At 41.3% G+C, this 22,908-nt stretch overlaps 2 protein-coding genes across 4 annotated transcripts in view; one reads left to right on the top strand and one right to left on the bottom strand.

The window, feature by feature from the left end:
* Positions 1-16,382: 16,382 nt before the first annotated feature.
* On the top strand, positions 16,383-19,142 carry LOC131882110 (uncharacterized). Its single transcript, XM_059229166.1, has 5 exons — positions 16,383-17,082; positions 17,148-17,293; positions 17,362-17,621; positions 18,773-18,856; positions 18,923-19,142. The coding sequence occupies exons 1-5, from the start codon at positions 16,694-16,696 to the stop codon at positions 19,091-19,093; spliced, it is 1,050 nt and encodes a 349-aa protein (XP_059085149.1). The 5' UTR covers positions 16,383-16,693; the 3' UTR covers positions 19,094-19,142.
* Positions 19,094-22,908, bottom strand: part of LOC131882101 (kinesin-like protein unc-104) — a 10,980-nt gene continuing 7,165 nt past the window's right edge. For all 3 annotated transcript variants that reach the window (XM_059229143.1, XM_059229145.1, XM_059229146.1), the window contains 12 exons: positions 22,650-22,809; positions 22,483-22,573; positions 21,962-22,421; positions 21,721-21,895; positions 21,431-21,644; positions 21,094-21,363; positions 20,692-21,017; positions 20,514-20,633; positions 20,234-20,444; positions 20,012-20,163; positions 19,847-19,948; positions 19,094-19,590 (listed from right to left, as the gene is read on the bottom strand). In XM_059229143.1, coding sequence (XP_059085126.1) covers positions 19,527-19,590; positions 19,847-19,948; positions 20,012-20,163; positions 20,234-20,444; positions 20,514-20,633; positions 20,692-21,017; positions 21,094-21,363; positions 21,431-21,644; positions 21,721-21,895; positions 21,962-22,421; positions 22,483-22,573; positions 22,650-22,809 — 2,345 coding nt within the window. In that variant the 3' untranslated portion in view covers positions 19,094-19,526. The remainder of the gene's footprint in view (positions 19,591-19,846; positions 19,949-20,011; positions 20,164-20,233; positions 20,445-20,513; positions 20,634-20,691; positions 21,018-21,093; positions 21,364-21,430; positions 21,645-21,720; positions 21,896-21,961; positions 22,422-22,482; positions 22,574-22,649; positions 22,810-22,908) is intronic.

The raw sequence follows: 22,908 nt of genomic DNA, 5'->3' as shown, positions 1-22,908 counted from the left end.
AGCCAATCAGGCCTGTTCCACACATCACCATTGTAAACAAGCAACACTGAAAGCAGATTTTGAAATTAGGTACGGGCTTTTTACAAGTTTTGCTCTTTAATGAGACCTATAGATTATCATGCACCGATTTGTAATTATAAACACCAACAGGGCTGTCAGTTTGGCCAATCGGCAACTGATCTACCTCTCATCAAAAGAACTTATGGTAATTGAAAACCTCGTGGCAACAAATGGAACTAAATAACACTTGTTAGTGTCGTTACTTGATCTGGGTCAAATGTGCAAAAATGTAAATAATACTTGTGCAATACGACCTTGCCTAAAGAGCTCACGATTAACCTATACATTTTGCCAAGTTTTGCTGAAATATTCTTTATTTAATTATCAACTAACGAATTATATTTGACTGGTATGTTGCTGCAGCCATTTTGTAGAGCGATGATCCTACTTTACTATTAAAAAAAAGTAAATTTGGTTCAAACTTGCGGAACGAAATTGAACTTTTTTCAAACTCCTCCCACATCGGCCAATCGGTGGTCAACCGATCCTTAAATCAGTTCTCGCTATGAACCCCGAAAAAAAAGACGAATAGCAATTCGCAATCCTGACCAAATTTTTCCCCGCTTCGCACGTGCTCCATTGTGTCAGCAGCCCTTAAATCATTGGTCAAGTGCGGGGATACTTCGAGCACGAAAAGTATTAATACCGCGAGTGTTGTGCTCTTTTTCGGACCCGAGTAGGCTCAATGAGTCTTTATGCCTTAAGCATCTCGAGGAGGGCTTGATTTAGAGCCATATTTAAGACAGTCCATTCCGGGCTCGTTTCCAGTCCGCACTCACACGCATGAAATATGAGTTGTGGATGTGACTCCAAGACCAAGCATGCATATAGTACTGTACTCCCAAGTCAACAGCTACTTCTCTATAATAACTGTTTTTCTTTTGCTTCAGATCAGGTGCATGCCAATTTGCCATTAGGTAAAAGTTGGATCTGTCAGCTTCCAAGGCCTCACGTGCATCTATAGACAAATCAGTTGCAACTCCGAGGACGGAAATTAATGCTGTCAACAAGTTGGCAAAATCACTTCCCAGGGAGATTTTCCATGGAAAGAAATGTGCGAGGGTGGATGGGTGTCTGTAATTTTCCAGTTGGTTTTCACTTGGGCGTGGGCCGAGGTGGTCTCTTTGTGCAAAGTGTCAGAGAAATCGTGATGAAGTGGAGAACTAGGTGCTCGTTATGTTTGCTTCAGCCCGTGATGAGACACCCGTCAAACTTGATTCCATATCTGCCCGGAGAGACGCTCAGGGTTGGCTCGAAAAGTTAGGACGATAAACTCTAGGTTCAAGTTGACCTCTCAATTGTACTGTACAATAACTCCTGCCAGGTTAGTGAACCATTTTCCAATACAAAATCTTGACATTTTTTGTTCATTGCCTTGTTGTTTCTCTGAACACTTGAATTGGTAGAGCAAGAGATGGAAAAGACTGAGTACAATGAGGTATGCTTTAGATTGAAAAGGATCGGAGTAAAACCTTGTAAAATCATCATCAAATGAAAAAATAAGCATTATATCTCCTCTTTGATTTTTGGCTGTGTATCATTGAACCAAGGGAATATAATTTTTATATAATACCCAATCTTGTTTTTTTTTGTGACACTTTATCACATGGAATGCTACCTGAAGTGATTTGCAAAGTATCTAATTGAGCCTCAATAGCATATCACACTAACTTTTAGTTCGGTGGGAGGTCTGTTGGAGTTAGTAAATAGATACATGACTTGGCTCAAATTTCAATCGTTCAAGGACACTAATCTGTAGGGAAAACATTGTTTGACAACATAAATCTTCACCACTGAATACATCATAAAATTGCATCTTTCTTTGAAAATGTTTAAAGGCTCAGAGTTTTTTCGGCACCCTGTACTCGCGTACAAACCGCATCAGATGGTGCTAGTACTACATGACTCCTACACTTTTTTTTTCCTCCGAGATTGAGGAGGTCAAGTTCACGTTATGAATTCCAGCGAAACTTGCGATGAAAGCGGCATTGAAAACTTTCGTTGAATTCCATTGTAGCGTGGGTCTTTGTGGGGATACCTTATCTCCGTCATCCTTCAATCCCCCTCAATCGGCATCTAATCAAGAGCACTTTGCATCCACCCTTCATTCAGAGATTGGCTCGTTACAGTTTCAATTGAAATGAGCAAACAATTGGATTCAACGGTGAGACGCTTTGTCTTAGGAGAAATTGGCTCCTCACTCTGCCATTTCATCATAGACACAAGAATATCTACTATGCAAGCTATCTTCACTTTAGCTTTCCCTGATTTTGAGTCTAAGCTCGGTTGAGTGATCGGGTGAGAATTGGCTCATGTTTTAATTTCGCTTTCAATTGGAGTAAATGAGTTGAGGCATAGCGTGACCTCAGTTCGCAATTTGGCGGGGATGCAAGTAATTAATAAGTTCAATGAGAGCACTTGCACACACGCAATTTCGACAATCTCGAAATGAGACGACGACCAATGAATTTGACGCTTGAGATTCGTTCGTTGGGTTTGAAAGTTAATTTCCTGTAGTGGTCGACGGAAGTGCGTTATAACCGATTGTCTTGACTCAATATTCGCCCTAAAACCGGGAGTCTCCAAAAAGCGATACATTAGAGTCAGGAAACCGAGGCAAAGTGCAGTTCGATATATATTTATTGTCAGAGTATTAAAAGCCTTTTTAGAATCTCATTAGTGCAGTTCATGGTTTGAGTGCTAACCCGGTCTTGATATGCATTTGTGAATTGTACAACTATCAGTGAGAAAAAAGAACTGTTTCGTGATATTTAAGGCTAAAAACGAACACGAACTTCACGTGGCCAAGCAAGTATTCATTTTAAAGATAGTAGATAATGGTCACGAGTTGAAAGGCTCTAAAACTTCGACATAAAATTTCTGTCTCCCGACTTTCTTGTTTCGCCTCATCACTATTAATTGAACCGCCAATAAAAATTCAATCAAGGTAATTGTAAAACCACTCTTTCTCTTGGACTTGCAAAGACTCACGAACTGCTTCATTGAGGAAAAGCACCAGTTGATTTGCTAATAATGCCAAAAGAGCCTCAATTTCGAGTCCCGTTGGCGTATTATGCAGCGATTTGTGGTGAAATATTTGAGTTTCTATGGCCGTCAACACTCCATCTCATTGTGAGGCTCTTGTCGCTTTGATGCTGGAGTCATGCTTGGTTTGACGCCAATGGTGGCCAACCCACACGTGGACCACTTCAACAATGGACAGACCTGCGTCCAGAACGGTAAATGTGACGACAACCCAGTGTTGACTTGTCCATGGTCGACGTGGTCCTTTGGCTCCGGATTGCAAGTTTGGCATTTGCCATCCAGTCTTGTTCATAAGGTGACATTCATGCCTTGATTGAGCTCGTTATTTGAATTTGATTTCCCACCACCATCAACATTGAAATTGAAGGACTCGCCGGCCGTTTGGTTGAACATCCACTGAAGGCTTGTCAACAATTCAAATAGCGATTTAAGCGTAACTAACTAACTGGACTGGACAGCAAAGTCAAGTCCAAATCCGAATTTGGATGGTTTGATTTTCCCAGGCTTGGTTTTTTTCCATTTATTTCCTCTTATGTTATGTCAAGGAGGGCAAACGTTCTGGTTCAAATGCCCTTGAAAGGTACAAATAGTGAGTGATCTCTATTCTTTGCCACTAATGCCAATGTCGAGCATAATAGTAATGGTTCTTCCCTTCGGTTAACATGGTCTCCAATCTTAGATGCCAACTTAGATAAGGTCCTGGGATCTCGGAGAAAGACAGAAACGAGGTTTTTCTCGACTTGTGCCACATCTGGTGTTGCAAATTTGGACAGGGATGCCGTTTTCATTCAATTGAGTGGTCTCAAAATAGTTCCGACAAATTTCTCTTGACCACGAACGAACGAAATATTGAGAGGAAGTGCATGTTCCTGGCGCATGGATGCATGTCCATTCCAGATATGACGATTATACAATCCCATTCTGAAGAGCTCTTCGGTTCTTAACCCATCAACGGTTATTTATTGCCGTTTTATTGCCCAGGAAACTTCTCCAACTTCTCACGGGTGGTATCATCCGGTTGTCGTTGTGGACTGTTATTCGAAACCCTCAATTTCTTTCTTGCGCCGGGAAATTCTTGCGAGATGATTTTGTGCGCCTCCTTCGCTTTTGTGTCTGAAATGTCTCATTATTGCTGTTTCATGGCCATAATTACGTTGCTGCGTGCTGGCCATTCTAACTGACTCTGTTGGCCACTGGAACAAGAGGATGGTGCTCACTTCAATATTCGATATCACAGAGAATATTGTAATTGGCCGCCATTACTAAAGACTTTCTTCTAGGCCAGCCACGAAAGAGTTGATCAAATAGATCTTGTCGGGTTTGGCACCAGGTAACACGCCCATTCGATTTATTGCACATCGATCGGCCATGTTGTGGTTTACGAACAGATTATACAAGACGAAAACAAATGAGAAGGAATCCATTTCTTTAAACAACATATCATCCATCTGGATGATGAGTATATGTCTGGCTGGATACTTTGGACTTTCACGAAGTTGAACTTTCGAATCCGAGATCAATGATTGCCTTGAATTGACCTTGGCCTTCAGAGGTGCATCTTTTGAATGTAATACATGGCCAATATTGGTCCCTTTCTCGAAAATTTCGCAGGAAACGCCTAGGTGACTATTTACATTTATAGATTTAGATCTGGAGGAAGACACTTTTTGTTGCCTTTGGTCATACTCACGTCCAAACCTTTGTTGTAACAATTATTCATTTAGGATTTGCACCCACCAACCATGAGTAATCATATTACTAAAGCTTTTTTCCTAACTTTAAAATGGATGACGTATTATCAAAAAATACTCCCGATGACCTCCATAAGAAAGAGCTGAGGTAGTCAATTCATATCTACGTAAGCAATCTTCTTCAAAAGAGTCTATTATTACTCAACCCTTTTTCAGCTGTCTCACATTTTTGACCGACCCCGGTATGTCTTGGAGAACGAAAGAATGTGATCTTCTCACTTCCCCGAGAAATGGGCCAGAATAGTAACTTAGTCTTAGCTTAGCAATCCCATGTGGCACGGTTGTTGCGATATATATTGCAATGGAAGTGTGATGCTTTTCACGTTTTCCTCGAGAATGTGTGGAATTAAGTGTCTGGATGACCTCTAGATTGGAATCTCTCCAACCCGAGGGGAAATGGTCTCAGAGCACCCTCGCCTCATAACGCACGCGAGCTCATTATTGATGGGCCCTAAAACTGATCTTGCCTGTTTAAAGGGTGTTTCAAGCTAGCTCGGCAAATTTAAAGAGCCCTCAGAAAGATCTGTCGGTCTTAGACGAACTCAATACAACATGGAAAAGAGGACATAAAAAGACCAACTTGTGGCATTAATGTGAAATGAACTATTCTGCTTGAATAAAGGAATTGCCCGTCTTGTTGGAGTTGGGCGCTCGAATATTTCTTCTTTGAGCAATTGAGCAATATGACGCTTCCTCTTTGGGAATAGACTCAATGGAAGACGTCAAGTATCCATGTTGAAAATGAGATGTTTCCGGCAAGGTGAGATCCTTTTTTTTTCTTTACTTTATCCTCGTCATGCGTCATGAAAAACTTACTCCATAACTCATTTCAGATCTACAAGTCTATGATTTAGGTATTTAATCCCAGTCCATTGTAATGTCTCTTGATTTGGAACGAGATGTCAAATTATTGAGCTGTCAGACAAGAGGAGTTCTAAAAGAGATTCTCGAACCTGCATGGACTTCAACAGTTTTTGTGAACTCCTATGTGAAAAGTAATTCTAGGCACCTCAACACTTTCCCGTGCAATTAGTGTGTTCTTATTGGGCTTGAGGGGAGATAAAAAGACTTGACCACAAGTTGGCATCTTCTTGGGACATTATTCAATGGCAATATTCGTCACATTCCTTCGGGCAAAGCCATTGAATATGAGACTAATGTCTAACCAGGAAGACCTGGGAGCACTTCCAGATTCGTAATTTCTTTATTCACCCAATCGTCATTCCAATCCATGGCCTGGAGCTAATCAATTACAATCTCGAATTCAAACTGGCAGACCCATTTTTGGGGGCCTCCAAAATTCTTGCAAACACTGCTTGAACAAGATGATGATATTTGGCAGCCCTTAGACTTGCAAATATTCTACAGAGATGATCTAGTGTATTGCCCATGATAATGAAGAATTGAGCCAAGTAGGAAGTCATGTAATAAAATGTTTCGGTCGAGTTCCTCCAAAAGTGCGACGAAAGCGGAAAATAAATTGAGACACTTTGCAGTCTTGGGGCAACTTGTTTTCATCTAACCATGGACGTTCTTGTCTCAATGATCCTTTACCTGATGAGAATATACATGGGCATATTAATCTGCAACTTCAGCAACACCTTCCGGAATGGAATGTCAGTAAACTTTTCATATGAATCAATTCAATCAGGTGCAACTTGAGAATAGAGTCAGGGATGCGGATTTGGATCGGAGCTCCCAGTTAGTTAATGGAATGGGTTTCAAACAAGGGTTGTGATTGTTTCTTAAATTCTGCTCAGGTGCAGCAAAAAATATCTTGCTTTAGGATTGCTATCAAGACTTGGTTGATTGATGATCCAAATGCAGTTAGGGGATTTTATTGTGACTTCGATGAATAGTGCACCTTGGCAGGAAGGAAGTGACAATAGTTATTTGCCAATGTCAAAATCAGGGGCATTGATTTCAGGAGTCACAAGGGCATGATTATCAGATTGCAAAGGCCCACTGGAAAATCCCCCCAAACCTCAATCCATCATGAATCCATGATCAACAACTGGTGTTCGAATCCATTTCCAAATGTCACAAGCAATGAAGGTGGTGCAAAAAGAGCCATCAGAATTGCTCAAACTCCCGTTTCCCTCCATCTTCATGAATGCAAGCGCAAACATCCCAATTTTCGAAGAATAGGGTTTAGGTTTGAATTCATGTGGCAGCTGTTGGAAACTGTCATCATCCTCATCATCATCATAGTCGGTGAATCCACAATGATTCGCCAGTTTCTTTTAACACCTCTTCGAATTTGAATATAGATGAACTTGAGAGATACCACCATGAACCAAAGCTCATCTTGTTGGTGCTAGGCTTGATCAAATTCCCTAGGAATTACCATTAAATACAAATTAGACACTCTAGAAATAGTCGTAAACGGTGCTTTGGCGTAAAGCAAGTGAGAGAAACTCCATTATTCTGACCTCCATATTGATCTTGAGAGTCATGGCTAGATTCAATTTTACACTTGCTTGAACCAGTGTTGAATAGAATAGTCACACACACAAAAGCTACTACCACCACCACTTTGTGTGGCCAGTGTTTGTTGATTCTAGTGCACTCTTTCTGATGATTCATCCTCCAAAGGCTCCTATCTTGCTTGCTAACTCATTGGAAAAATAGAGTCAACAGTTTGAGATGAATAAAAATGGATGTGAGTAACCTGGCCTCTTTTCCATGTTTCCTTAAGCAACCCTTACATTTATTTACGCGTTTGTGACAAGCCCGGCGTGTACTTGCTGATTATGATCGCATCACTACATGCGAGTGTTTTTATAGCGTTGTATTTTTGGGTAGAAACTGGCTTCATCAGCTTTCGAAAGGCTCGCTTCGCATTTGGTAGTTGCTCAGAAATGTGAATTGCCTCAGGGAATTGTCCAGAGGAATTAGCAGATATGTTTCAGAAGTCCAAACAGCAGTTGTACTTGCCCATAAATAACTTTTACCCTCAGCAAAGTTTGGCTTTGCAAACAGTTCCAGGGCAGGAAAGAGGGAAGGACAAGTCCAAGTTAGGTTGGTTGATGTTTATGATGATGGGCACCGACCTCGAAATGACTTCCTTGCCTAAACAAAGGCATAATCTTAATAAGTTCGGGACCCAAATCGTGGAAGAAAGAGCATAGCGACCAAATCAGCCAAAAACAATGTTCCTGCCCTGAATGAACAGATCGCCCTAGGTTGGACCTAAAAGGAACGAATCTAGATTGCACTTGGTCCCCATTTTAAAGCCTCAAAAGTGAACATTGGATTATTTTTCGAGAGAAGGTGACAACTGCATTAAAGACCCCATTTCAGGATGCAAGCAGGCGTCAAGTTTCCAGATTTCTCCTTGAAACTGAAACAGTTTGAGGTTCAAAGTAACAATGTTGCACCCAGAAGATCAGGTGAGGCACTCTTAATCGAAAGGACGGAGGAGTTGATTTTCATTGAGAGCAAGTGCCGAGTTGGAAATAAAGAGCCATTGTTTGCCATATGTTCTCGACTTGAAGTGATTTCTGATATCATCCGTCACCAAATGATTGAGCCCAATGACGAATTATAGCGTAACTTTGCTCTCATACTCGCGTGCCAAACAACAAAAAATCGAGTATTGTGCGCCGTCTTCAAGAATGGAGAAGGCCTCATCTATTTTTTGGTCTTCTCTTACCTCGCTCTTGAGCCTTCTCGTGCACTGCACTGAACTTGGCCCACGCAGTCACAATATCGTTGTTGTCATCTCACTGTGCACTTGGGACTTCCTTTCCTTTCCGGTCACACTTGGATTCGTTTCTCCAAGCACCAGATACACTTTACAGTTGTCACCTTTTTTTCTGGGGTTTCCGAGAGGGTGGCTCTTCACCGAGAGAGAAAGAGATGAATTTCGCACGTCTTCACTCCATTGAACAGAAACGTCAACTGAACTGGCTACACACGTACTGGAGGATGGCGAAAAGTCGTACCCCTGACGGCATCCGAAGTTCGAACGGCTTGCTGGTTGTGGATCTTTTCACACACACGCACTCACCATACATTTAGTCTTGACTGAGGGCTCGTACAGAGACACGCTTCAGCTCACGTCAAACGAGGAGCGAACCAATCTTAGTTGGTGGTTGGTTGGTGGGTTGGTGGTGATCGCGTTTAAAAATGGAAGCACACGGGAAAAAAGAATCATTCGAACAGTAATGCACATGATCGAGAAGACTCCTCGTTGAGTTCAGTGCTCTTGTCGAAGCTGCTCAGGAGTTGATGAGAAGATTTTGTTGGTGTCTAATTTCTGTATTGCCTTTCGATTTCCTGCACACGGGAAGTTGGAAAATTACTTTTCAAAGCCAAGAGGAGACCAATGTTCAGAATTGGCCGACTTTTTGTTTTTTTTTTCATTCTTCAAATCATGTACTATATCATGCGAGGACAAAAATATTCTTGCATGGGCAAACTTTTTTTGGATAGAATATTACCATGGACAGTTGCCGGAAGTGTATTTAAAGTATTTGCTAATGAAATACTTGAATTCCGAGTAATGAGTTCCTTGGCGAAAATATTGCCATCATTTCTGGACCGACTATGTGTGGTATGTTCGGTATATAAATTTGCATTATTTTAGAAGCGATCGTAATTGACCAAGTGGACAATTGTGTCATCGGTTGTACTAATACAGAAACATGATCAGTAAACCAGAAATGGCGACGTATACTTTGAGAATCAAAAAGTCATCCAGCAAATCCATCAGAAATTATGGAGGTAGTTATTTATTCATTACAAGATATCGGGGTTTATGAAATATTTCTCACATCAGCCAATGATTGAGGGACGTGAAGAGTGCTATTCGGTAATTCTGATTCTTGCTGACTACACAGAGTGGTTGACAGTTAACGATAGCAATGGATGTGGCCAGTCTAAAAGATCTTCTTTTTTTTGGTCGGAAATTTGAACCGACTTTGAATTTTTCCTCAGAGATATGTACATCCTTTTAAATTGTTTTTCTGGCTTGACCAAATCAATAAACCGCAGTTTTCAATTGAGGAAAATTCAAAACAATCTATCTAATATCTCAAACTGTGGCATCTATTTTTCTTCAATTTACAAGACGTGGTGTTTACAAATACGCTCATGTAAGTCCAGAAACAAGACTTTGGATTGCGATTTTGGGTATTATGCAAGCACAAGAAGAAGCTCATTTTTTGGTGACGATTTTAGTCATGAAAACACTAATACAATTTGATGAAAGTCAGGAACATATCGACTAGCAATCTCACTTCGAAGTGTTAAAGGAATTCGTTTGTTGGTGTATTTTGAGATCGAGTATTAGGTTTATCTGACTGCTAATGAATAAAATGGGTTTGACTTCGTCAATGATATTCAAACATTTACCCCTCTTCTGATTTAAGGTTCATGTGCCTATGAAGCAAACGTTAAAAGTAAGCTTGAGAAGCATTTCCTAAAATACATCAGAAGTAGTTGTCTCTCTACAAGGTGTCTGGAAATTGATGTCCCCTGCAGAAATGTGATGTTTGAATGATCATACATTATAACAATTAATTTGACTTTTTCGGTATGAACTTGAATTTGGAAACCCTACTTGACCATGAGAATAAGAACTGATTGAAATGTGCTTATTTTTATTCAAATGTCCCACTCTAAAATGTAACCAAATTTCAAAACATACCTAAAAGAACTACAAAAAGTCACGGTGTCAGTCGTTTCTCAGTAAAAGGAACGGATTACAGTCACAATTACTTTGGAAAAAATGAGTAATTCATTACACAACCATTATGCGACATAAAATGTAATTGCGTTACTGGTTACAGTTACTTTTCCTAAAATTTAGATGAACAATGTTCCATGTTCGTAGACCCAATTCTCTGAATCAATGCGTGATTTGTTTCAGACAGTCCAAAAACTTGAAGTTTTCATGTCAAAATGCTATGTTGATGCGAATTGATATTGAAGCTTGACAGAATTTTTTTTAGAATGCTGAATTTGAATGCTTATAGGAGTCGAGATTGTTTTGCACCTTTGTTTTGCCCCGGGAAATTTGTACTGTTTCCAATGCCACATTCTTTATCTTGATCTGAATTCCTTGTAAACTTTGAAGTACTAAGTCTCCAACTATGCTGATTTGTTGAGCACTTACTCACTCAATGACAAGTGAACAAAAAATGACCCCCTAAAATTTGAAACTTGCGAGGTAAAGGACATACTAAAAAAGGCAAAATGAATATCAACTGTACAGGGCCGATTAGTTAAATTTACATCATTTTCAACAACACACATATCGACGAAATGAGCAGGCAGGCATCTTGAAATATGTTGAAGTTAAGGCTGGTAGACCTAATTCTTTAGTTATTTCCAAATAGCCCACAAACAATGAGTGTCATTCTTGAAACAAGGATGCCTGGATGTGACTCTTGATCTAGGTCGCACGGGACATCCAGCCACTCCCTTGATCAAGCTTCTGAAGCTTTACAGAGCAATGGTTTAGAACGTGTACAACAACTGAAAAGTGGATGGCAAAGTCACAGGGAAGATCAAGTTTATGTATGAAACATGTAGCTAAGATTAAACAATTTTTATTGTGCACCCTAAAAAGTGTTCTGGATGTTCTACCTTGTTTTGGAGTAAATACCATTTAGATATTTCCCATTTAAACTGAGTTCTGTAATTTCATTAGTCTCTTCATTTATTCATTTATTTACATATTTTTATCATCTTTCTATCCAACTTTACTTCAGTATTGCACTGGCACTTCGAGTCTGGAATGCCATCTAAAAATTGGTCCAAGTCTGACTTGAAAAATGCTACCGGATCAACAAGGCCTACGTATTCCCTACGAATATTAGAGGGAAGCAAATTAAACAATGAAGGAGCGCGAGACAGAAGAGAGTTGGACTTCATTGTTCGAACTAGCCTGGATTCTCGAGGGCTTGAAGGTGCTCTCAAAACGTTCTCTACGGTCACTAGAATTGAACCTGAATCCAGGGTTGGGACAAAGCTCATGGATCCTTATGAAGACGTACAGTATCAGATACCTTTCGTACCTTCTCTGAACACTGAACAATCCTAAATTTTCTAGCCTCTCCCAAAACTATATGATATACTATATCAAAACTACTGAGCCGTACAGTATCAGATCCAACCACACATTTGACAAACCTTCAACTGGATATGCTCATTGAACTTTCTATTATTTTGGAGGACTACACCTAAATTTTTGATTGATGAGACCTGCTCAATATCTTTACCTCCATTATCTACGAGTGGAGTATTTAAAGGACTTGACCCGAAGGTCATTGAGCGGAATTTGATACCTTTGGGGGCCGTATTACTCTCAGTAACCCAAGAATAGATCATTTCTAGGTCCTTTGCAAGGGTAAGTAGTGTTAATCTTGGCCATTCCTTCCAGAAACTAACTTTGTATTGTCAGCATAAGAAGAGAGACTGGCAGTAATTCCAAGCTTTTGAAGCGGGGCAACGAATATTATAAAAAGGAGGGGCCCTAAGATGGAGCCCTGGGGAACACCCGACTTGACATAATGTATGTCACTAAGGGATCCCTCAACCTTAACAATTTGCTTCCTATCCCGAGTGAAGGTTCGTATCCAATTGTGAACCTTGCCTTGGATCCCAATATCATGAAGTCTATTCAGCAAAGGCCATGACCTACTATATCAAAGGCCTTGGCAAAATCAAGATTAACAACATCAACTGACTCATGTCTCTCTATTCCCTCAATGACCTGCTTTAAATGCACAATCAGTTGGGTAACCGTGCTAAAATATTGCTCGGAACCCATGCTGGCAAGGAGAAAGGGCATCATGGGCTACAAGAAACTCTACAAGTTTGAACTCCATGATCTTTTCAAACACCTTCGCAATGTTCTAAGTGAGAGAAATGGGCCTATTGTTACTAAGGAGCGACTTCTCTCCCCCTTAATCTTCCCCCTTTTTTAATACTAGCCACAATTACTGGATGCGAATGAATGTTATGAATTTAAGGCTGAAATGTATTTGTTAAGGACAATGTGCGCTGTTTCATTTCATTTAGTTTTATGAGATAACGTGTTTTCTACCAAAACTAATTCATTTTTTTTTATTTATCACAATAAAGAATTTTTCTTTTTTCCAATCTTGAGAGAAAATTAGGCAAGCAACTCTTTCGGCCGAAAATGGAATGCAGAAAATTGTTTCTTGGCTCTGCGAAAGTGTCATATCCATTTGTCATAATAACCCTGTTATGAATCTAGGTATCTTTTTGCACTTCCATCTGAAGTGGGGTCTATTTATCCAAATTTACTTCAATTCCTTAAGACGGATCCGTTAATGTATTACCCCAAGGAAGAAAGCATCAGAACTAAATTTAATCCTAAGCGAGGTTCCGTGTGGAATTGTCAGCCTATTGCGAAATTATCGAGAGAGGCAAAGTTTAACTAGTCAATACAGAAGCATGAGTCATCCACAGAAGATTTGTTCCACATGCTTCATTTGTTTCAAAAATGCCCTCTTTATAATCTTAAACTTTAATGATATGAAAGTTTATATTGACAATATTGATTAAATTTACATTAATTGCTGTTGTGCCATGAGAAAGAGGAAAAAATGTATAAAGCTAACTAAGCCTAATGTACAAAGTCATTTTCTACAATCATAAGTTGTTCACGTAGTCTTGGCTTCTATATATTTCTGCATATCACTTGGTACACTCAAAAGTAATATTTTCGAAATTCATGACACGGTATTCTTATTTTCACAGAACTATCATCAGAGGCAATTTTCAGAGGCTACTTTCGGTTTCTTTGAAACGAATTCAAAATGTTAAGGAGCTCCAACGCATTTCCTTTGGACACATCATATCTTTGAGTTTTATCATCGTTGTCCCGGCGCAGAAGAATTTGAGTGTCTTCCTTTTCAAGAATGAAATAGATTATAGCCTTGATTTTGTCCACAAACTCTTCAACGACTTCTTGGTTTTCCTTTCTGGACGCTTCGTCACTCTTCAATAACTCCTGGATCTCCTCCACATAGTTGACCACTTCATAATCAATGGGATCAAGGGGAGATTCGAGGTGAGGTTCCGTATGAAAATCTGCAGTCAAGCTCTCGTAGGTTTCGTGTTCCTCATAAGGTTCCGTACGTTGTTCCTCATAGTATTCCGTCGTGCGCTCTACGTAATGTTCTGTATGAAGTTCTTCGTAATATTCCGTCTGATTCTCTAGGTAAGGTTCTGTCTGAAGTTCTTCATAATATTCCGTCTGATGTTCCACAAGAGGCTCGGTTTCACTTTCAACAAATGGCTGAACCGTTGTTTCAACAATGTCTTTGACATCGAACAGTTTCGAAAAAACGTCATTAAAGAACTCGTCATCCGACTCATTTTCCGACGCTGGAGTCTCTTCATAGTCCAGGGCTTCAATGTCTTCGTATGGTTGGGATTCATTAGCAGACAATGCATTTAGGATCTGGGCAATCCGGTCAAAGTTGGGAACAAACGTTCCATTGTCGTGCACATGATGAAAGTACTCAAGTTGGGAAGGGTGGGCATTGTGGTCATCGGTTAAAATCAAGGGTTCTTGAGCGGTTGGATCGGCCGCATCCACAACCACAATAGGGGATCCACCATGGATGACCAACGTACCATCCGGGCCCAAATGAACCCCAGGAGCCTGAGGAGCTATTCCAAACGTCTTCAAAATGTCCTCAATCTCTCGGTCTTCAGGAAACGAATTGCTGATATGCGTATCGTTATGGACACAACGGACGTAATCATCTTGGGGACAACCTTCAGTGATGCCCAATTCCTTCCAGACATGGTTGTCATCTTCAAAAGGATGCTCACATTCCTGGATAGGCACACATGATACAATGGAATCAAACATGATCTCTTTCTTGGACCTGGTCTTGGATGCATATGGATCATACACTGGCGTTGGCTTATTTACGATGGTTTTGGGTCGCCGCTGAGCTCGGTTGGTAGACAATTGGACCAACTGGTTCCGTGGTAGACAGCACTTTTCGAATGATCCGGAACAAGTCGGATCTGGTACAACATTTAGAGGTTGACAGGCACCTTTGGGAATACACCCACATTCCCGCGTGTTATCCACTTTGGGCGTCAATTTGGGATGGAACAGATCCTCCTCGTTTTCAACAAAGTAAGCACGAATCCCGGAACGATCACAGCAACGCACTTTGCGGACATCCTCGCAATGAGGATGGATCCCAAAGTAAAGGATGTCCAAGGGATGACGTCCATATGGGATCTGACATGTCCCACCTTCAACACAGGGACAACCACATTGGATGTGTCCGATTGAAAATGATAAAAGCAGCACTAATTTCCACACCTTCATTGTTCACTTTGAGTCTGAATTTGGAAGGAGGATGGCACATACCTTTCTCTGGTCACTAACATTCAATTACTGAGCGAAACCTATATCGACGCAGTATTGACGCCAACTGAATGACACGAACATGGTTCAACTCTCAGTATGGTGAAAAATCCCAGTCTCCCTCCCTCTTCTGATTTCCCCAAGGAGTGTGCCGCCATCCCTTTTAAAATCGATCGTTGTATCAAACTATGGGTTGAGTTTTAAATGACAATCGTGGGAAGATTGACAGTTAGTGGTATGTCCGATTCCCTTGACGGTTCATTAAGGTGACGCCACGTGCACAATCATTGGGCTCCCAAACGAATGACTCTATGAAAAATGTTGTGCGATGAACGAATTTAAAATTTTCAATACAAGGTGTTTCAGCAATGATAAATAATTACGTGCTGTGGAACTAAAATTACCATAATTAGAGTTCTATACTTTCCTGGGGACAGTGAGAAATGGAACAGATTCAACCAAAGTTGAAAATGGTTGGTTTATTGTTATAATCATGGAGGAGTGCTTCAGATGGGGTCCAGATTATCCGTAAGGGGCGCCACTGGGAAGGACTGAGTATGGTTGAAACAACAAAATTGTAGATATGCCACATGGCAAATGAACAATATTTTCATTTGGAAAGTGTGTGAATGTTTTTACCAGATACTATTGCTTGTTAGTCGTGTGACAGTGATTTGATCTTTGTATTTCAGTCCTGCACAGTGGCGCCCCTTACGGAGAATTTGGACCCTATTTGAGCGTGATCCTCGCTCTAATGAATATATTTTGACGCTCCTTAGTCATCTTTATGTCAAACAATTATGAAGAAATGTGCCAGAGCAAATAATGCCCCCTGAAAAGCGGTCATAAAGGGCGAAAAATGTTGGAGGTATGTTCATATTTGAAGGAAGAAGTACGACGATTTGTTCAAACACCCTGTGGTAAATTTGTCTCTTGTTTGTTTGATTGTTGATATTACTGATTGCGATATTCAATCAGGGTAATCTTATTTCAGCGGTCCGGGATTAAAATCTTCACCTTACTTATCATTGGCAGTATACACGCCAAAGTTATAAAACGCTTTCGGAGCAAATACGATTACCTAAATTGTTAAAACACGTTGGGAAGCTTAGAACGCAAATGCTCATTGCTAGTGAGCAAATATTGCAATTTTTACTTGGATCGAAAATCTCCACTAGTATGCTTGAATCTAGAAATTGCATCTTTTGAGTGTTCGTTGAAAATCATGAAATATCCATAACTCGTCACGAACTACGTCAAAGTCTTGCCCGAGATCCCTGAATTCTTCCACAGAGACGGGGGAAAGTCAACATCAAGGTGGGCTTGGAAATAATTCTAAAGTTCATCCCCAAGGTCTCCAAATAAACGCAAATGCCACGAGTGCAAGCGAGAAAGTCGTTCCAGATCTCGGCGTTGCACTCGAAACGATATTCCGATCCAATCAGTCTTTCACCTCAAACTAAGCATGTCTGCCATCCAAGAACAGAAGCCTTTGACCGATTATTGGTCCAAAGTGGCCCAAGAGGATCAGAATATCACGAGTAAGTCCACAAGTTTCGAATCCACGCCGTTTTCCATTCAAGATTTGGCATCGCAATATCTCTCCAACGCGGGCAAGTCCAAAGTGGCTAAGAGCTCCTTGCCAGTGACTCATTCGAATGTCCAAGGGAAATCGGGGTTTTGGAGCCAGGTCACGGATGAGACCCGTTCCAATGCTGCCAAGAGTCTTTCAGCCCCCAGTCGAAATGTAGCGAAAATCGATGGGAGGATTGAGTATTTTGAGAAAACCGACGATGAAGAGCTATTGAAAAAACGTCTGGATCGACATCTGGACAAACAAGTTGCCTTGGATAGGTAAACACTCAAAGCAAGGTCCCATTCTACATAAATGGGTAAATAATTGTGTGTTTTTCCAAAAGAATCTCCGAAATGTCCAATTTCTGGAAAGATGCCACGCAGAATGCAGATTGTCCAAAGTCTCAATCTCAGATACCCAGCAATAACCCCGGATGGTTGGATAAATATAACAGACGATTAAATGAGACTCTTTTAAGAGAGAAGAAAGGTGCGGATTGGTTCAAGCTTCTGTCTACAATGTGAATTTCTTGGGTTGACCTTTTCACATGTTTCCAGATTATTGGCAAAATCAAGTTCGAGACGAGGAGCTCATGCGTGCCCAAGATCTGATCCGACCTTTGAACAAGTCAGGCAAGGCCAAGGAGAAGATCTGGCAGAACACAATCAAGGAGTCCCAACCAATTAGAAAGATCAGCTGGAGATCGCCACAAGAGAGTGGTAAAACCAGTGTGGAAGTCCTTTGTGAAACCATTCATCGCGTTGGAGAACAATATGAGGATGGAACCGCCTCAATTGCTTATGAGGAGTTGTTGCAAGTAAGCTGAATACTGCTGGGTCATTATTGTAATGGTTTTTCAATTTACCCCTGAAAACAAAGCCATTGAAAAGTACGGTAAGGCGTCAATTATTGTTAACACGAGATGGACGAACAAATATCGCTTATTATATCCCTGAGTCAGTTTCTTTTTGATCAATCGATATCGAGTTTTGCTTACTTTCTAACATTTTAGCTTATTTGCTGCATTTTTATCTGTGTTTGTGTCAAATTTCCTCGTTTTTCGGCATTTTTCTGATTATTTTTCACATATTGGGACGGTTTTTTGCCCTTTTGTTGTCATCTGGGTCCCTATCTGCTTCCTTTTTTTCTTGTTGTTCCTTGTTTGGGAGCTTATTTTTTACCTCTGTCGAGCATGATCAGATGAAGGATACATCTTTTAGCAATTTACTTTGGTTTGGGTTTTCACTGAATGTAACGGCGGCAAAGGATGCAATCTTTGGTAAAATTAAAATGAAAAACTATGATTCGTCTAGTTGCTGTTTTACAAACTTTCTACAATATTTGGTCTACTAACAAATATCAATATCAAATTAAACTGTTTTCATTGTTGGAAAGTCTATAAAAAATAGCGCATGCAGTTGAGCTACGTCTGCCGGATTGGGTTTGTTATTTTTTGCTAAAATTATTTTGTGAACGAAGCGCCCTCAGAAACAAAAACAGTAGGCTCCAGAAGCGAATCAATTGTTTTCCGTGACATCTGTATCAATTGAAAACGTGTCCTAATGTCGAACATTGGAAGAAATCAACGTTAATTTCTCGTAAACTTCATGGATTGCCTAGTAAATACACTTGGAGGCCTAGGTTTTGTAACAGATAAAATTGCAACAAAGGGATTAAAAAGCCTTTCCCCAAAGGAAAGATTTCTTTTTTTCATTATTGCAACTTGCTTTTTTTTTGCACATTTACAGCTGGTTTGCACATTTTTACAACTTTTTTTTAAGTGTCGGCAACTGTTTTTAGTTTTCCCAACTTTTCTCGCATTTTTTCGCGACTTAGAAAAGGGAAATGTTGCGACTAAAAAGGCAATCTTTTTTTTTTGTTCAATGATGAAACTTGTCTGCAATGATTTCTGTTCAACATCAACGCATGTAATCAATCGAAAATACCAAGCTTCATTTTCAATTTCAGAGGAGCGATCAGCCCAATTTAACTGGAACGCTCACTAAAGCCAAAAAGTTTGGATTGGTCTACTTCGATGGGGAGCTTTTCAACGTAAGTAGTTTGATTTTTAGGCATCAATGGATTGTGCACTCGCCTGAATTGGAATGCTTCTACTAGACTAAGGCACGTGATGGACCCTTGGACCAGAACTACATTGTCCTTCAAGTTCCTATTCATGAGATTGGGGAAGCCTTTGCCAAAATGCGTTCCAGACACGTGGATTCTGGAGAGGATGAAGAAATTGACGGGGAAGACATGAAGCCGAAGAAAAAGGTCACGTTTCTGTGAGACGTGGACGTTATAACATGAATGTTTATTAAATATTTTTTACAAGCAACACTCAGACTTCAAGGAACTGATGATGTGGGTTTGGATGTGAAAAACGCTGCGAACATTCCTCTAGCCTCCGTTTTGTAGTCGAATTGATTGGAATCTCGTCAACAAACTTAACAATGAGCCCGTTTTGTTTCTTCTCTACGAATTGTTAATCACTTGGCGTTAAACATTGAACTAATGATAATTGTGGCGCTTGTCGTCTCGCACTTCAACATAAACAATATCGCACCGCCATTGGCCTTCACAAGTCTTCCGAAGTCCAAGTTGAGGACCAGGTCTTCAGTCGATTGAGAACAGCTGATTTGAGAAGGAGACCAGAGGAAGAAAAGCCTCATTCGCCTTGAGGAGAGCCAGACGCTCCGCCTTCCTTGGACAAACCCCCTCCTCATCCTCCTCCAATGGCGCCCACAGGGGTGGCCACTTTGGGGCGGTTCCGTGCAGTCGTGGATCTGAAATGAAGATCGATCATTGTTGCTTCGTCAGTGCTCATGCAACCAAAATTTAATATTAGATTAGATGGAAAAAAAACTACATCTGTAGCAAGAGAGTTACAATCTTTTTCTTTCTAGTCTGAGTACATTTTATGCTTGTGCATAATCAAGCTGCAATTGCGGCCTTTTTGAGCCGGATTCTTAAATGGTCTCTTATCACTTGATATACTTAATTGCAGTTTTCTGTTTTGCCAGGTGACAATGCGAATCTTACTTGATTTGTCCGGCAAGTAGTGGGTTGATGGCGTAAAGCCAATCATGGAGGTCCTTGTCATTGAGGGTTTGGATCAAGAAACCTTGATTATGGGTCACAATACTGAAAAATGATATGCCTTCATGATTATCTCCTTAATCTCTTGATAAAATAGCATGTCCATACCTGAAAGTGTTCTTAACCAGGGCTTGTTGGTCTTGAGAGTATTCCGTGTGAGCCTGGGCTAAGTTAATCACGCCACGCTCACAAGGATCTCGTTCATCACGGAACAGGAACACGTAAGGACGTCGAACAATCACCCAACGTTTTTTCCACACCTAGTGGACGCACAATCGGGATGATAAACACCCATTTGTATAAGGACCTCTTATTTGCAAAGGCTCTTACTTTATTCTTTTGCTCCAAGACGTTCAGAGAACCTCGTTTGGAAATAATAGGGGACACTCTGATCTCCTCCACTTCCGGTACAAAGATCACCTTCCCTGGAGAGTATTCTGGTCTGCTCCCCGGGGAAACAGCTCCAGGTAGCCTGCCCAAGATACCAGGTAAGTTTTCCAATAGCAATGATCTTGGACGTTGGGGCTCGGGGGACATCAAGCTAAAACCATCAATTCAATTAGGGCATGTATTAGAGATCTCAAGGGATGCAATATAGCTGCCAACTTACTCGGCCAAGCCATTGCTCGATACGTTGATGTCAGGATGGTCTACAGGGGTTTGCAGAGTGGAAGAACCCATTCCCGCTCCAGATGTAGCCAAATGCTTCAATCCCTTGGTGGTAAGCTCCCTAAAACAACAACCATTGGGATAGGTCCTAAGGCGAAATATGCCAAATAAAGTCTTACTTGTGGATGTGGTAAGTGAAGAGACGAAGGTATTTTTGCGAGATTTCTCGTTCCCGGGGTGTCATATCCCATGGTTCATAGGGATCCTTGCCGTAGGAAGGAGGCCTGACCAGAGGACTGGCGCGGCCTTCACCACTAGCCTTTGCCACCAGATTGCATGCCTCCTTCTCAGATTTGTCCAAGTTGTGAGGCGTATTTGAAAACGAGAGAGGTTTGTCGATCCCCAGTTTTTCGCGAAGGAGCAAAAAGTGTCGGGTTTTCTCCGTCTCTGTCATTCGCTGAAGTTTCTCCAGTTCCCATTGATGCTCAAAAATAAGGTTATCCCCCTAAACAAACAATGGGAAAAAAGAGTCGACATCACGGAAACGAAAAAAATATATTGATTTAGTTATCTATCTATACTTGTGGACTCCATCCGTGAAGGTTTTCTTCCCCTCGAACGTAAGTGGTGGAGGTGTCGAGAACCCTGCGTTGTCGCCTTTTCAATCCAGGACTGCCTTCAGTGGCTTTTTTGAGGATGACCTCATATACACCGGTGAGTTTATTAGCTTCAGGATTGCGGAAGGTGCCTTGGAAAAGGTGTTTGATCCTTGGACCGAGGCGACCATCCCGACCATAGACAATCATTGCCAGGTCTTTGGTGATTATGGCCGGACCACCAGCATTTTCCAGCTAATATAATAGTAGATTCAGGTTAGAGAGGCATTCTAATATCACTACTGCGTTGCCATATGAATACCTCGAGATATGCGGATATAGTCATGTAAATGGTCTCTCCAGAGGGCGTGACCCGATTGAGTAAGAGAGAGTTGTGTAGCGACGAGTCCCAAGCTGCCTCAAAGCGGAACATGGTTCGGTCATCCCCTGGAGTGGTAATGTACTCCCCGGAGAACAATCCCAATGACAGGACACTTCCATCCAAATCATCATCAATATCTGATTCCGGAGTGGCTCTGGAATGAATGAATGAAAGAACAGTAGTGCGTTACCGAACGTCTGCGCCACAAATGGTGGCTTCAAGTTATATACCTAATGCGTCCCACCACAAGCTCACGGACATCTCGCCATTTGAGATCGTGGGTGGCATCGTGGACCACCGTTATCCGGATTCTTCTCTGCAAGCCATGGTGAAGAAAATACTGTCCTCGACAAGGCAGCTCCTCGCTGTGATCCACCAACACCGGCACATATTCACCACTTGAAGCTGGCGTGGAAAGAGTCTCTTCTTAATTGATGCCCGTACTGTCTCCAATCGTCAAAGTCTACTTACCAAGCTCTAAGACTTCGAACCAAACCAGAAGATCGTACTTGGCGTGTACGGCTGTGGAGGGATGACTCTCTGGAGTTTCTTGGACCACGACACCCGTGGCAATGCAAGATTTGGAGCTCCTCACCGGTTGGGAAATGGGCAACGATGGCACGGGCAACATTCGTCTAGGGGCAGGTCGGTGGGTGTGTGGAACAGCCCCTGTGGAAGTTGGCACTGGGAAAAGTGGAGCCACTCCCGGGTCAGTGGCACAAGCTGATCCAGGTGGAGAGGTGGTGGAGGAAAAGGCCGAACTTGTTGAAGTGTTGCTGGATCCTCCATGCATGCCCAATACAGAGGGTGTGTTTCCTTCTTGGGTGGAGATTTTGTGGAGAGGATGCTGTTGATAATGGCCGAACAGTTCGAAGATCATGGGCTGCTTCTTGATGTATTCCACAAATGATTTGGTTACAGGCACAGTAATCTAAGGAAGAGATTTCAATTATCGATGGGTTGTTTTGACTTGGGAATGATTGTATGCTCACATTTTGTACGTGATAAAAGTTCAATTGTTGACCAGGACCAGTGTTCTTGACGGGTTCAGTGGAGAAAGCCTCTTGACCTCGATTGATGAAACTGTGATCCCAGAATGAATCTTTTCATTAATGAACAAAGCAATGTAATTTTGAAAATAAGCCAAATTATGTCATACTTGAACTGTGTGAAGATGTCAGAGTATTCGGGGGAAATTCCATAAGCTTGAAGGACCGTCACGCGCATTGTGAACTCCTGACCAATCTTCAAATGGTCTGGGAGATCATCAAATGTCTCTTGCTTCTCGTCCTCTCCATGCGTTGAATCCACGTCTTTCTCTGAAAAATAATGACAAAATAAAGGCGCTCACTTCAGGCAATAAATATTCACGTTCCGCACAAAAATGTCAAAAACTCGCACCTTGCTCTTTCTCATTG

This window comes from Tigriopus californicus, chromosome 6 (assembly GCF_007210705.1).
Source record: "Tigriopus californicus strain San Diego chromosome 6, Tcal_SD_v2.1, whole genome shotgun sequence".
NCBI classification, from domain to species: Eukaryota; Metazoa; Arthropoda; class Copepoda; order Harpacticoida; family Harpacticidae; genus Tigriopus; species Tigriopus californicus.
The sequence above is the reverse complement of the archived record's forward strand: the minus strand, read 5'-3'. Positions and strand labels throughout refer to the sequence as shown.

What these genes read in the sequence shown, in the direction of transcription:
- LOC131882110 (XM_059229166.1), top strand. Translation starts at nt 16,694, where the DNA reads ATGTCTGCCATCCAAGAACAGAAGCCTTTGACCGATTATTGGTCCAAA. An exon ending in AAACAAGTTGCCTTGGATAG is followed by an intron (nt 17,083 to 17,147) that starts GTAAACACTCAA and finishes TTTTTCCAAAAG; the next exon opens with AATCTCCGAAATGTCCAATT. An exon ending in CTTATGAGGAGTTGTTGCAA is followed by an intron (nt 17,622 to 18,772) that starts GTAAGCTGAATA and finishes TTTCAATTTCAG; the next exon opens with AGGAGCGATCAGCCCAATTT.